Here is a 14,432-nt window from a genome sequence, read left to right as displayed (position 1 = left end):
ACCTGACATCACCATTGAATTCATTGGGTGTGTGTGTGTGTCTGTATTTGCAGTCCTTAAAAACCGGACCCCATAGAGTCATAAAAAATGGACATTTGAAGGGGCCTAATGTACAGTAGCTTTCTGTTGTCAGTGATATTTCTTTTTACAAATGCTACCTTCTTCATCTTTACAGGTGACAGTGGCTCTCATCAGCCTTTTAGAAACAATCTTGCTCAGTTACCTCAGCTACAAGGTATGCGATTTTTTTTTTTGTACTTTGTTGCAGTAATATGTATAATCAACTATTACAGAATGTAAAGGAGTGGAGAAACTGCCAACACTCCCTTGAAAAACTTATGTTTATAAAATGCATTTCTTTGTTTAACTGCGTTTTTACTATTTTGAGGCCAGCAACCGTGAGTCTGCAGCAGCCAGGACTATTATTGGGACTAGCCCAGGATGGGAGGAGTTACGTGGGCACAAGCAGATGCAGAATAGTGAGCTAGGGAAAGTATTGAGAAGTGAACAGAAATATAGTCTCTCATTGGAGGTCGGGAGTCACACGCTCAGGCCCTGTAGCAGCTCCTATTGGTCCACCAGGAAGGTCCTGAAAGAGCTGCAACTATAAAAGGTTTGCATGGCCGCACGGCCATGCGCTAGTATCAAACATATTTGGCTTATGCCAGTGTATACTTTACCACAGGATAGGCTTACATACATAGCTCAGCAGACTGTATCACACAGGATATGATTAGAAACACAGCTCAGCAGACAGTAACACACAGAATACAATTAGATACACAGCTCAGCAGACAGTAATACACAGGATAGGATTAGATACACAGCTCATCACACAGTAAGCTCAGCAGACAGTATCACCTCCGGTTTCCAGTTTGACTGGCATTTGCAATGTCCATTAACAAGGCTCAGGGACAGTCATTGAAAGTAGTAGGGATTGATTTGCAATCTCCATGCTTTTCTCATAGTCAACTTTACTTGGCCTGTTCAAGAGTTGGAACTGCCAAAAATCTGTTCATCTTTGCTCCGGAAGGAAAACAAAAAATGCTGTTTATCAAAAGGCTCTTGAATGAGTTGAAAATAACATACTATCAATACTTGGGTAATCATTTAAACAATATGTGCTGCAAATCTGTAGTGTTGAATATATAATGTGAAATGTTTTTATGTGCAATATAATCATTATAATTTGTTATAACTAACCACAGCTAGTTACTATGCCCGAGCAAGGCTGGGCTCTTCAGCTAGTGAAATTATAAAGAATACGTTTTGTGTTTCTGCAAAAATGATGAAAACGATGTGTCACCTAACTTGTTCTAGTACATGATTAATGTGCAACAAATATCAGGACATTCATCTATAGCTCTATAGTGACTTTGAAGCCTAATGTTAAAACCCAACTCAAATAAAAAATTGGCTACATAAAACATATTTATTCTTCTATGACCTAATAACATTTCTAGTAAAAGAATTTTATTATACAAATAAAAAAGCATTTCAAAATAACACTAGGGAACCCCTTTGATAGGATGCCTTCAAGCAGTAAAGATTGGCACTTGGTTACACACTCAATAGTCAAATAGGTTTAGGTATCTTACCATATAACAAGATGCAATTATAGTAAAGTGTTGTCCTTCAACATGGTGATGGAGTGCAGTTTGCAGTTATAGTAAAGTGTTGTCCTTCAACATGGTGATGGAGTGCAGTTTAATAAAAATAAGCATTGAGACTGTAAAGTTCACCCGATGGAAGGCTACCAGAAAACCCAATCCTACTCTTTTATTCCAGAAGGCAACCAGTTGGGATGGGAAGTAAAACATTGTTCATTGGGTAATAACTTTGTGTCTCTATTTGGTGTGTGGGTCCCACGCTGGCAGAGATGCTGGATGTTTTTATGATCCCACTACCTCCACATTAATTAAATCGATAAATGAGTTAAGTTTTCCATGTGTCAGGTTTCTGGTCTGACGGGGCCTCTGAGCAGCAAAGGGGGTGATCTGTTTTGCAGTAGGAAGCTTGGATCCTGGTGGTCTTGCCTTTTGGCTTTTCTAGCTTGCACATGTAGTAAAGTCTTACCCATCAAGGCTGCAGATATCCAGGTGTCTTTCAACTATCCCCAATCATCAGTTGGAGGCACAGTTGGGTCCAGGTCCAGATGTAAACACCTGCTTTTATAAATCAGTTAGTGTCTAATGTAACAGCACAAAAAATCAATCAAATTCCCATGATCCAAAGATACTCAGAGACATGAAGAAGATATAATCCAGTCTTAAGAACTTCCTCAAAGAGTATCTCAGCCGGTATCGTCATCTTGGGTTGTGTTCTGCGAAGAAGTAAGTGCCAAGAGTCCATTTTCTAACTCTACTTGTTCATAAATTGTAGTGATTTTTTTAAAGAATTAAATTATTTCATTTAACCTTATCGCTGTTTGTTGAAAATTTCACATACCATATCTGTATTACTTGCCCAATGAAATGTGTGCTTTGGTTACTATAAATTATCTCTGGTACCCCCAATCTACTAACAACTTGATGCTGTAACTTCTACAGAAGCTTGTTTTTTTTTTAATCTTGTTCCTACCTACAAATGACATCCACACACACATACAGTTCTCTCATACTCATGCAATTCACACTTTGATAGTTGTAAAAGCTCCTCTGAAACATCTGCTAAAATCACTGTTATAGACTGTTTACATACAAGTTTTTAGCAATGAATTTTAGACATATTAGACAATATGCAACAGAGGTGAATCCAGGAGGAAATCAATAAGGCCGGTTTCACACGTCAGTGGCTCCGGTACGTGAGGTGACAGTTTCCTCACGTACCGGAGCCACTGACACACGTAGACACATTAAAATCAATGCATCTGTTCAAATGTCATTGATTTTTTGCGGACCGTGTCTCCGTGTGCCAAACACGGAGACATGTCAGTGTTCGTGGGAGCGCACGTATTACACGGACCCATTAAAGTCAATGGGTCCGTGTAAAACACGTACCGCACACGGACGTTGTCCGTGTGCAGTCTGTGTGCCGTGCAGGAGACAGCGCTACATTAAGTGCTGTCCCCCCCACTGGTGCTGAAACCGCGATTCATATCTTCCCTGCAGCAGCGTTTGCTGTGTTTGCTGTGTTTAAAATAAAGATCTATGTGCCCACCCCCCTCCCACCCCCTGTGCACCCCCCCTCGCTGTTCGGAAAATACTCACCCGGCTCGCTCCCTCGCCGGTGCTGCTTCCTCTCCTGGCCGCACCTTCTCCTGTATGCGGTCACGTGGGGCTGCTCATTTACAGTAATGAATATGCGGCTCCACCGCCCATAGGGGTGGAGCCGCATATTCATGACTGTAATCTGTGGCCCGACATGACCGCATACAGGAGAAGCTGCTGCCAGAACAGGAAGAAGCGACAGCCAACGAGGGAGCCGGGTGAGTATTTTCAGAACAGCGGGGGGGGGGAGGGAGCACAGGGGATGGGAGGGCGCAAAGGGGATGGGAGGGCGCACAGGGGGTGGGGGGCGGGTGGAAGATAGATCTTTATTTTAAACACTATTATTCATATCTTCTCTGCAGCAAACGCTGCTGCAGGGAAGATATGAATGGGGCTTCAGCACCAGATGCTGGTACGTGTGTTACCCAGCACGGTGCGTGTGGTATCCAGTGGGCACACGGGCAGCACACGTGTGCTGCACGTGTGCCACACTGATGTGCCACAAAAATGTAGGGGCACACGGACACGGATAATTCCGGTACAGATTTTTTCCGGTACCGGAATTATCTGGACGTGTGAGACAGGCCTAATGCTGTATCAGTTCAATCATTCATCCTTTTGAGCCATACATCAAACCATGTCTCATCACAGCCAGGTATGGGGAGCCAACAGATGCCAATCAGCATTACTCTAGTAGGTGATTCTCCAATTGAGTCTGAGAGAAACACCGGTGCCTTCTCCTCAGGGCTGTGTCCTGCTGCCGATGCAGATGACCAGCGATCTGGGTAGGAGGCATGCTGATTTACATCATGTTCAACAAGGAGTTGACAGATCTGCTCCTGTGGTATGAGCAGAAATCTCTATGATACCAACAAATGTATTGTCAGTGGTCCTAAGTCTGACTGAAATTCTCTAGTGCATTCTTGTACTGCACCTAATTCTGTGTCAGGAGAGCTGACAGTCATGAGGAAATATGAGGCAGCCAAATGGGTAAAGTTCTCAAACTCCTCTGCATGTTTTTTTTTTCTATTTTAAAAGCATACCCCCTGGTTTGCACAGAATGTGAAAATTTAATTTATAGAGTAAATCTCATCTCAGTAAATTATGTAACACCGTATTACTGAGTAGAAACACTGCTATTTGTGGAGGCAGCTGTTATGTCTCCTGTGGTGCAGTGACAAGTGTTGCAGCCAGGGGGCGCTGCATGTGCACTTCGGGATGCACATGGAGACATAATTGGGTTGAAACAGCAACTGGTCATGTGATTGATGGACGCTATGTATCACAGAGGTAGGTGGCCCTGTGATGGAAGCCTGGGTATGTTTTGCTCAAGCAGATCTACTACTGAGGGATTTGTTTACATTGGGAAGGCTTCCAGGTGATTGGAGAGATGGGTGGGTCTAGTCACCTACAAACCCACCCAAAGAGGCGTGTCTGAATACGTAAGTTGGTTTTGTGTTGAAGGACCTGTGGTGATGTCACACTCACCTGACTAGCCATGTGACAGGTACCTGGGTGTGGTTACACCTATGAAAAGTAGGTGTGTGTAGCACACGGTGGGAGTGTTTGGGAGACTGCAACTGTGGACAGACTTCCATGTGTCCTGGTTGGACACTACAGAGTGGCCTGGGTGCTGCAAGGTCCTGGACGGTCGGTGTTGGAGGCTCCTAGGAGTGGAGTCCTCCTGGAAGCACCTGGAGACCGTAGACCTGGATGATCTGTGTTGAGGACCTGGGACTGACGTGAAGTCAGTGTGAGGAGTGGACTCCTGAAAGGTAACCCCGGACTGGGGGAATTGTAATATACAGCAGAGAAGCCTATCTGCTACATGTACTGTCTGATGTCCTTTAATGTTTCGTGGCTGGATTGCAATGGACTGTACATCATATGGTTTATGCAGTTTAATAAACCAGACTCATGTGAGGTACCGTGTCTGAGTGCTTGAATCTTGTGCCAAGCGAGTGTCCCCCAACACACTCAGGTAGCGTAATCTTACACTCCATAAGCAAGATTACCATTGTATCGATGCCAACCCCAGTCACATGAGTGCCAGTTATGGATAGGTTAGAGGCCAGGTCACATTGTATTACTGTTCACACTACTCATCTGCTCACTACACAGAAAAAGTTGACTCAATGATGAAAAACCGAAAGGTTAGTTCCTTTGAGTTTTGCCCTGAGAAAGGGAGTAGTGATACAGTAACGCTTCACGCTCTTGGGCAATGCTCACGGTCTCATTGTCGCTAGCAGTCACCCTGGTTATACAGTATATGCTGCTACACACATGGCTGCTGTTTGTGTATTTCTTTAGGATCCTGATGTGTCAGTGTATTCAGATACTGTCCCTGAATAACCTGATACGCCAGGAAATAGTGAGAAAATCTCTCCTATCTTGTGACACGGTGTCTCTATCCTTGTCAAAGTGTTTTAGGGTCTACTTGTTCACCTGCCACCCAACCCTTTGAATCCATTAATGGGTGATGATAATCTGCTATGCCAAAAAGTGTCTCAAGTACTACAGTCAGGTCTGTGCAATTGGGGTTGTGGCAGATGCATACACATTTTAAGTACTTTCAAAACCATATGTGTTTTATCAAGGAGGAGGAGTTTTTTTCCTTATGGCCCTTAGTTCACTGGTCAACCATGGGGCTCACAGGTTCTGGATAACTATGGCACCAACTCCTTCTATTAAAGCAATTAATACTTGACCAGTATAACAGGTGCTTTTGTTGGACTGCTATTTTACTGAAATATACTTCATTCAGAATCCTCCTCCTTTTTCCCAGTCAATTGTTGTACAGCCAATTTGGCTAGTGATGTTTCTGGTGTTCACTCTAGAACTCTGGGAATTGTTATAGCTGGTTTTTGTAGAAACTTCATATATTACCTGTCTTGAATTAGACCCTCATCAAGTTTAATTCCTAGCTTCCGGGTTCTCCTATGCAGTTACAGAAATGGTTTAATCTTCAGTATTTCCGTCTGCTTTTTCCTTCGGTAGTACGAGTACAGTCTAAAGACACCTCCCTATTCCCGAGTGTAAAACACCTTCTGAACTCCTAATGATAGGTGGATGTACAGAGGCAGCTTCACTAATTTTGACAGCTGCGGTCCTAGACCTATTCTGGGACTTTTGCCACCAACGTATACCAGTTATTTCCCATGCCCTCTTTTATTTTTTTATGTGAACAACCAAGTAACCAGGTGATTCTTCCATTTTCTCTGGAGTACCAATCTACCTTGGAGACCAAATAAGCCCAAGCTTAAGATACCGTCACACTAGACGATATCACTAGCGATCCGTGACATTGCAGCGTCCTCGCTAGCGATATCGTCCAGTGTGACAGGCAGCAGCGATCAGGCCCCTGCTGTGCTGTCGCTGGTCAGGGAAGAAAGTCCAGAACTTTGTTTCGTCGCTGGACTCCCCGTAGACATCGCTGAATCGGCGTGTGTGACACCGATTCAGCGATGTCTTCGCTGGTAACCAGGGTAAACATCGGGTTACTAAGCGGAGGGCCGCGCTTAGTAACTCGATGTTTACCCTGGTTACCATCGTTAAAGTAAAAAAAACAACCGCTACATACTTACCTACCGCTGTCTGTCCTCGGCGCTCTGCTTCTCTGGTCTGGCTGTGAGCACAGCGGCCGGAAAGCAGAGTGGTAACGTCACCGCTCTGCTTTCCGGCTGCCCGGCGCTCACAGCCAGACCAGAGAAGCAGAGCGCCGAGGACAGACAGCGGTAGGTAAGTATGTAGCGGTTGTTTTTTTACTTTTAGGATGGTAACCAGGGTAAACATCGCGTTACTAAGCGCGGCCCTGCGCTTAGTAACCCGATGTTTACCCTGGTTACCGGGGACCTCGGGATCGTTGGTCGCTGGAGAGCGGTCTGTGTGACAGCTCTCCAGCGACCAAACAGCGACGCTGCAGCGATCCGGATCGTTGTCGGTATTGCTGCAGCGTCGCTTAGTGTGACGGTACCTTTAACCGTGCTAAAAGTTTGCTCGCAAAGAATAACTATAGTTGGTCATACAGTTAGTACACTGTGCCTGGAACTGATTTTCTAAACACAGTCTTGGGACACGTCCTTTGCTTGTCTGTGAAAGCCACAGTATGGAGGTCCCAACTTCACACTTTGCAACCAGTGGCATAAGACAAAACCAATAATCCACAATTGTACAAAATTTAACACTTACTATGTTCTATATGTGCACCTGGTTACTTCAATTCTATACATCGGGTCTGTACCGTATAGCATTCCTTACACAAGAGACAACTGTTTTTATCTTATTGTTTGTATGTCTATTTTTTATATTGCTCAATAAAGGATAAATTTTGTATAAATATCTTCTAGTGTTCACATCTGGCTACTTGGCTTCTTTGGTGTAAGAAATGGCGCATATTGTGCAGTTTGATTTATATTTGTACAAACATTTAAGGGAAAGGTAAAGTCACCTGTGAGAGAGGAGGTAATAAATCCTGTAGCCAAAGTCCCCCAAAAAAGACCCGCAAAGCAGGAGGAGAGACTGGTGAGACATCTCACCTGCGGCCATTTTCATCTGTCCTGGAGTTCTTCCTATTTTGGTTGATTTACCAAGAGAATCAAGACTCCTGAATCTGCCCGCATTCTCCACCAGCTGATATGAAAGCCTGAATTTCAGACAAAAGCTTCCATCTTCCAAGACATAGACAGAGATAAAATATAACATAAGATATAAAATGCTTTTGCTTCCCTATGAATATTTGAGAGGGATCTGCCGTGGTTAAAAAGGGTGCAGTATTAAAATTAACAGCCTTTCGTTTTCTGTACTTGCTCAAAGCAAAAAATGTTGTACACCAGAAATAATTAAATATGGCAAACTTTAACAATTTAAGTTTTCAAGGATCATTGTCATAAAAGACTTGGACGTTTCTGTAAGAATATCTTATCTCTGGAACAACATCTTACAGAACATTCTTACATTATCTACAGGCTTAGACTTGGTTTCATTTAGCTGAAACAAAGCATGACTTTATAAAACTAGTATGTAGCTTCTGTATAACAAGTAATGTAACATGTTGGCAAATTATGTATTATAAAAACTAAATTGATATTTTCTTTTTCAAAGTAAAATACATACAGATGTGGAACACCTGACCTGAGAGACCTTCTTATAAGGAACAAGTTACCGCCAATATTGTAATCTCTACAAACCTTATGGGGAGAAATGAAAACATTCTTTCTGAGAGAAACCCACAGGGCAACATTACCGACTTCACTAGATATTCTTTCAAATTCTGACAGCTAAAAACGAGAAATGTATTTCATTGTTGTTTACTATAAATCAACTTGTGCTGTCCCTTGACTGTGGTAATCCAGCTTTATGCCTCCTTTTAACTATAATCATTATGAGGCTCTTTACACAAGAGCATCACATACCTGTGTCCTCATAACTCAGATCATGCTGATTATAATTACCATACCCTTCTGCTGCCTTTATATGGCTTTTGGATGTGCTGGAATGCTAAAAAAATTAATTATGATAATGGAAAAGGGTAACCAAAAAGTCCTCCTGTTCAAGGTTGTTACAAATGTTATGTTCTTAGCAGTCACTAAGAGAGACCTAATTCTTCGTCCTCTTTTGTGCTTACTTCCATTTTCCACGCAAAAACGCATGTTCATATTAATGGACTGTTTTAAATAATCTCTTTGAATTTTGATTGGTCTTTATTGGATGTAAGGATTAATATATCAGATGTGGAATAATTGCGTAAAACTCAGGGCACCATATGGCCAACCATCGGTGAGTGGGGGTGCCAATTGCGCAAAATGCCAACCTCCGCGTAAGGGTGTAAACCTTCAATTTGTGTTGGAATCCCAGGGGTGCCTATCAGGCTATTATTATTTTTGTTGTACGGTCTACAGATTTTTAAGTATAATTAATAAAGAATATTTTTAGAAAGTGCAATTCAAGTTTTTTATGTACTATTCATCACTTTTTTTGATGAATGGTAAACAATGGCCACAGATAGACTTAAGCAGAATGGCTGCAGCTCCATGTGAAATGTCTCAGTGGATTAGCTATGTTAATGAGTCGCTGCAGACTCTCATGATGCACTTTTGGATCTGGCAAAAATTAGAGTTTAGATTTGAGGTATCACATTGTCCCTGGCCCAGTTGAAGACTGCTCAAAGTTGCTCTACTGTATATCCATTTATTGTTCAATGCCATTTTTAAAATAATTTATTTTTATTTTGTGTATTTATTATGCAAGTGATTCAATAAAAACATAAGAAATCAATAGCCTAAAAATTTGGAATAGTGCATTTTGAGTTTTTATTCATTTTGAAGATTATACTGTTATCATTGGGAGGTTTCTTCAATAAAATTCGATGTATACGGGTGATGACTTTTATTAGACTGATTGTCATTTGCACCGACCATTTAGGAAAATCCGAGAAAAATGTCATCTGCATAATAATTTGGAACATAGTGCATATCCATTTAATGTTCAATGCCATTTTTAAAATAATTTGTTTTTATTTTGTGTATTTATTATGCAAGTGATTCAATAAAAACATAAGAAATCAATAGCAAATAGAGGTGAGTGGGTCAATAACTGAAGGATTAATTTCAAGTTTGGATTCCTGAAATCTGCAGTTTCTTGTGAATTCAAACATTGTGAGTTTCTATTTGTGGCTCACAAAAAAAAAAACGTGCCTGTCATCACTTCCCACACTGCTAAAGCATCAGAGAGGAGGCTAACATCATTTTGCATTGCTACTGGATCGTCCTCATAGCAACCTTTAGATATGACATCTTACTGTATAGATTATCATACTTTGAACAGTTGTGGCCAGTAAGGATGAATGAACCTGAACTGTAAAGTTTGAGGTTCATATCAGACACTTAGCGTACTATACCGAACTCTGAATACAGACTTTTCCCAGAAAGAAACTGTTCTTTTTCCCTGAAGTCCATTTTATTGTTCTGGTTTGGTGGCGCATAATGTTTGTTGAAAGACTGCAGTGCAGCCAATCAAAAAGCTTTTAGGCTGTGAGCACTTCCAGAGCCATAACAGCCATGTCAATTATTGGCATGGCCATGATTGACCAGCACAACGCGTGACCCGTCCTGTATTAACACTGGATCACAAGTGGGCATCCTTGCTACCATGGGCAGAGATTGCGTTGAACAACGCTGTAGCCGACTCTACTGGGCAGACCCCATTCCTCCTTACTTATGGCCAGCATCCGCGGGTTCCTGTGCCCATGCCTGTGTCTTCCACCTATTCCAGGGTGGCAGACTGGGCTGTGGAGGCACGTGACATTTGGGACCGCACACAGGATGCCATCCGGGCCTCCAAGGAGAGAATGAGGTCCTCCGCTGATGCACATCGGCGCCCCGCTCCGACCTTTGCTCCTGGCAACTTGGTGTGGCTCTCTGCCCATAATATCAGGCTGCGATTTGAGTCCACCAAGTTTGCACCTCGCTACTTGGGTCCCTTCAAGGTCCTGGAACAGGTTAACCCTGTGGTCTACCTTCTGGCCCTTCCTCCACGCCTAGGCATCACTGACTTCTTTCATGTGTCCCTCCTAAAGCCCGTTCACATGTCCCGGTTTTCTAAGTCATCTGCTGGAACATCGGGTTCGTCCACAGACTATTACGAGGTGAACGCCATCATGAGGTGTAAGGTGGTACATGGCAAAAGATTCTATTTGGTGGATTGGAAGAGTAATGGTCCAGAGGACAGGTCCTGGGAGCTGGCTGAGCACATTCGGGCTCCGCAGCTCATTGCGGCCTTTGAGCGCAGCGAGGCCCAAGGAGGGGGGCCCTATGAGGGGCGTAATGTTAGGTGTCGAGTTCCCACTGCTGCACAGGGGAAGCTCAAAGCATCTCCGCTGCGGTGTCCCATTCTCCTCCAGCCGCAGTGGAGCCTGCTCGGCAGAGACGTCGGTCCCAGCATCTGGCTCAAGCTGATACTGTGCGGCTGGTTACTGCTGTCCTTCCAGGCTAAGCCATCGTAACCAGTACTGATCAGCAGCGAGCATGGCGCTCCTGGGACTAAGTCCCACTTCTCTTCTTCTGCGCATGCCCAAGGGATGAGCTCTCATTGGAGGTCGAGGGTCACATGCTCAGGTCCTGTAGCAGCTCTTATTGGACCACTAGGAAGGTCCTGGAGAACTTTCACTATAAAAGGTTTGCATGGCCGCACTGCCATGCGTTAGGATAAATCTGTTATTGTGTGTGTGTGGATGTATGCCTGTTCTAGTGAAAGCTCTGAATCATACCCATCCCTAGTGTTAATGAATGCTCGCAAATGTTGGAGCTGTCTAGCGCCAGTTAGTGCCATCCAGCACCAGGCATAATCTAATAGCGTCTATCAGCAGCGTTAGCCAGTGTGGCACCGTGCACAATCAGTGCGCTTACCTGTCCCTAGTTAGGATGGTTAGTGGTGTCTGCCAGAGCGACGCTGCGCGCACCCAGTGGGCTGAATCTATTTTGTATTTATATACATGTTTTGTATGTATTCACCCTGGCACCACAGTTCCAGTGCCGAGCACAAGTGGTCTAGAGGGATTCTAACCTCACGTCTAGGGGCAGAGAGTTCTGTGACTCTATACTTGTGTTTCCTCTGCGGTATTGCGGCCCTGTGATGCAACAGTGTTCACTTTCATCATACCGGGTGTAGCTAACCCGTGTGTGTTTTCATTATACCGCCATTTACTGTCCGCCATTTCCTGGCAGCAGGTATTATCTCTGCACGGTGGACCTCGGGCTGAAAACGCACCTTAGTCCATCTTTATAATTATTTGGTGCGTTCAGCCAGCCCTACAATAGGAGCGATGCTCAGATCGCCCCTATGTAGCAGATTTAGTGCATTGCTCTGAGCGCCGACCACAGGGTGGTGCTCACAGCAATCTGGCATCAACAACCACAGACGTTTTCAGAAGACCTCTGGTTGTTATGCCAATGCACCGATGACCCCGATCACGTGATGGGGGTCACCGGAGCGCGCATTTCCTGCCCGATGGCCGGAAGCGCTTGTTAAATGCCGCTGTCAGCGTTTGACAGTGGCATTCAACTAGTTAATAGCGGCGGGTGGATCACTATTCCACCTGCCTCTATTGAGAGCACATGTCATCTGTACAAAACAGCTGACATGTCCCAGCTTTGATGTGGGCTCACCGCTGAAAACCGCATCAAAGACTCACTTTGCTGCTCATCTGTCATGCAACTACAATCCCCATTCAGTCCACTGACCAGATGGAAAGTGCAACACATCTACTGTGGCTCATCCAGCATCTTGACAGTAGCCCTCTGATATCAAAATGCATGTTTAGAACTTTTAAACTGCATCCTCAAGGCCTGGTCCAGCTAGATGACCGGAAATTCTGAGAAGACTTTGCATGCATAGTATCAGAGGGAGATACACACAGGGCTGGTTAGAACAGGGAGGCAATTTTTTTTTACTAATTTCTATATCTATATCGATAGTTATAGCTAATAGTTAAGCCAGTAACCAAAAAAGAGAAAAAATGGGCACAAACAATAAACAAAGCATTTTGCGAGTGAAGAAACATTTTATCCTCTAGTTGGAAAGGAAAAAGAAAACATAAATACACTTACAAAGGAATACTTTGTAAATTAACCAAGAGAAAATAAATATATTATTATTTATTTTTATTTATAGCGCACCATTGATCACATGGTGCTTTACATGAGAAGTGTACATGAAAAGTGGTTACATACAAAATACAAATATAGATGACAGACAACAAACTTACAAATTCAGAGTGATACAGAAATGAGAGAACCTTGCCCTTGAGGACTTACATTCTGCAGGATAATGTGGAATGACACTGTAGGTTGGGAGGTTTGCAGCAGTTTCAGTGGTGGTAAGGTTGAAGAGATGAGTTTTGAAGTTCAGTCTGAAAGTTTTTAATGTGGTGGATAATCAGACATGTTGTGGCATCGAATTCCAGAAGATTGGGGAAACTCTGGAGATGTCTTGGAGGCAATTGAATGAGGAGCATATAATTTTAAAGGAGAGAAGGAGGTCTTTAGTGGACCAGAGGTTACGTGTTGGAAGATATCAGACGATTAGTTCAGACATAAATGATGGAGACAAATTATGGACAGTTTTTTATGTCAGTATTAGCAGTTTGAACTGGATATGTTGGGGAATTAGAAGCCAATGACGTGATTTTCAGAGAGGAGAAGCATAGTAGCAAGGAGAAAGATGGTTTTCGTGAGGCAGAAGAGACTGTGGACTGGAGAGGTGCAAAAGTGTTAGTTGGCTGGCCACAGAGGAGAGAATTGCAGTAGTCGAGGCGGGAAATGATGAGGGCATACACTAAATTGTAATAGTTTTAAGTTTGAGGAAAGGATGGATTCTGAAAACATTTTTAAGCTGGAGGTGGCAAGAAGTGACGAGACCTTGGATGTGCTGTTTGAAAGACAGGGCAGTGTCAAGGGTTGCTACAAGGCAGCGGACTACTGGTACAGAAAAGGCATAACGACATTTACTGTTATAGAAAGATCAGGTAGGAGGTTAAGTGAGATTGAGGGGGGATGATGAATTCAGATTTGTCCACATTGAGCTTCTGGAAGCATGATGAGAAGAATGAGAGTATGGCTGATAGACACACTGGAATTCTGGACAGCAAGGAGGTGACATCTGGGCTGGAGAGGTTGATCAAAATATCATCAAAGTATCATTGGTCTGTAGGTAGTAATGGAAGCCATGGAACTTTATGAGTGGCACCAGGTCAAAGGTATAGATTGAAAAGAGTAAGAGTCCCAGGACAGAGGGACACCGACAGAGAAAGGGCAAGAGGTAATGTGGGAGTGGGAGACACTGAATGTGTGGCTGGAGAGGTATGCAGAGATCCATGAAATGGCAAGGTCTTTGATACCTAGGGAAAAGAGGATTTGTAGTAGGAGGCAGTTGTAGACTGTGTCAAAGGTCGAGGACAGGTCTAGAAAGAGGAGTATACAGAATTGTCTGTTAGCTTTGGAAGTAAGTCATTAGTAATTTTGGTCAGGTCAGTTTCGGTGGAATAGTGAGGACAGAAGCCAGATTGTATATTGTCAAAGAGTGAGTTAGAAGAGAAACCGGAAGAAAATTAAACATGGACATGCTGTTTGAGTAGTTTGAAGATTAACAGAAACAGCCAAATGAGGCTATAGATGGATGTTGAGGTCGGGTCAAGGGATGTCTTCTTCAAGATAGGTGTGATCGTAGCCT

General features: G+C 43.4%; 1 protein-coding gene across 1 annotated transcript in view; it reads left to right on the top strand.

Annotated features, from left to right (window-relative positions):
* Positions 1–14,432, top strand: part of KCNT2 (potassium sodium-activated channel subfamily T member 2) — a 1,033,274-nt gene that overhangs the window by 356,398 nt on the left and 662,444 nt on the right. The window contains exon 5 of the mRNA XM_069737282.1: positions 176–235. Within this exon, the coding sequence (XP_069593383.1) occupies positions 176–235 (60 nt within the window). The remainder of the gene's footprint in view (positions 1–175; positions 236–14,432) is intronic.

This window comes from Ranitomeya imitator, chromosome 8 (genome assembly GCF_032444005.1).
Source record: "Ranitomeya imitator isolate aRanImi1 chromosome 8, aRanImi1.pri, whole genome shotgun sequence".
Taxonomy (NCBI): domain Eukaryota; kingdom Metazoa; phylum Chordata; class Amphibia; order Anura; family Dendrobatidae; genus Ranitomeya; species Ranitomeya imitator.
This window is presented reverse-complemented; position numbering and strand designations above follow the sequence as displayed.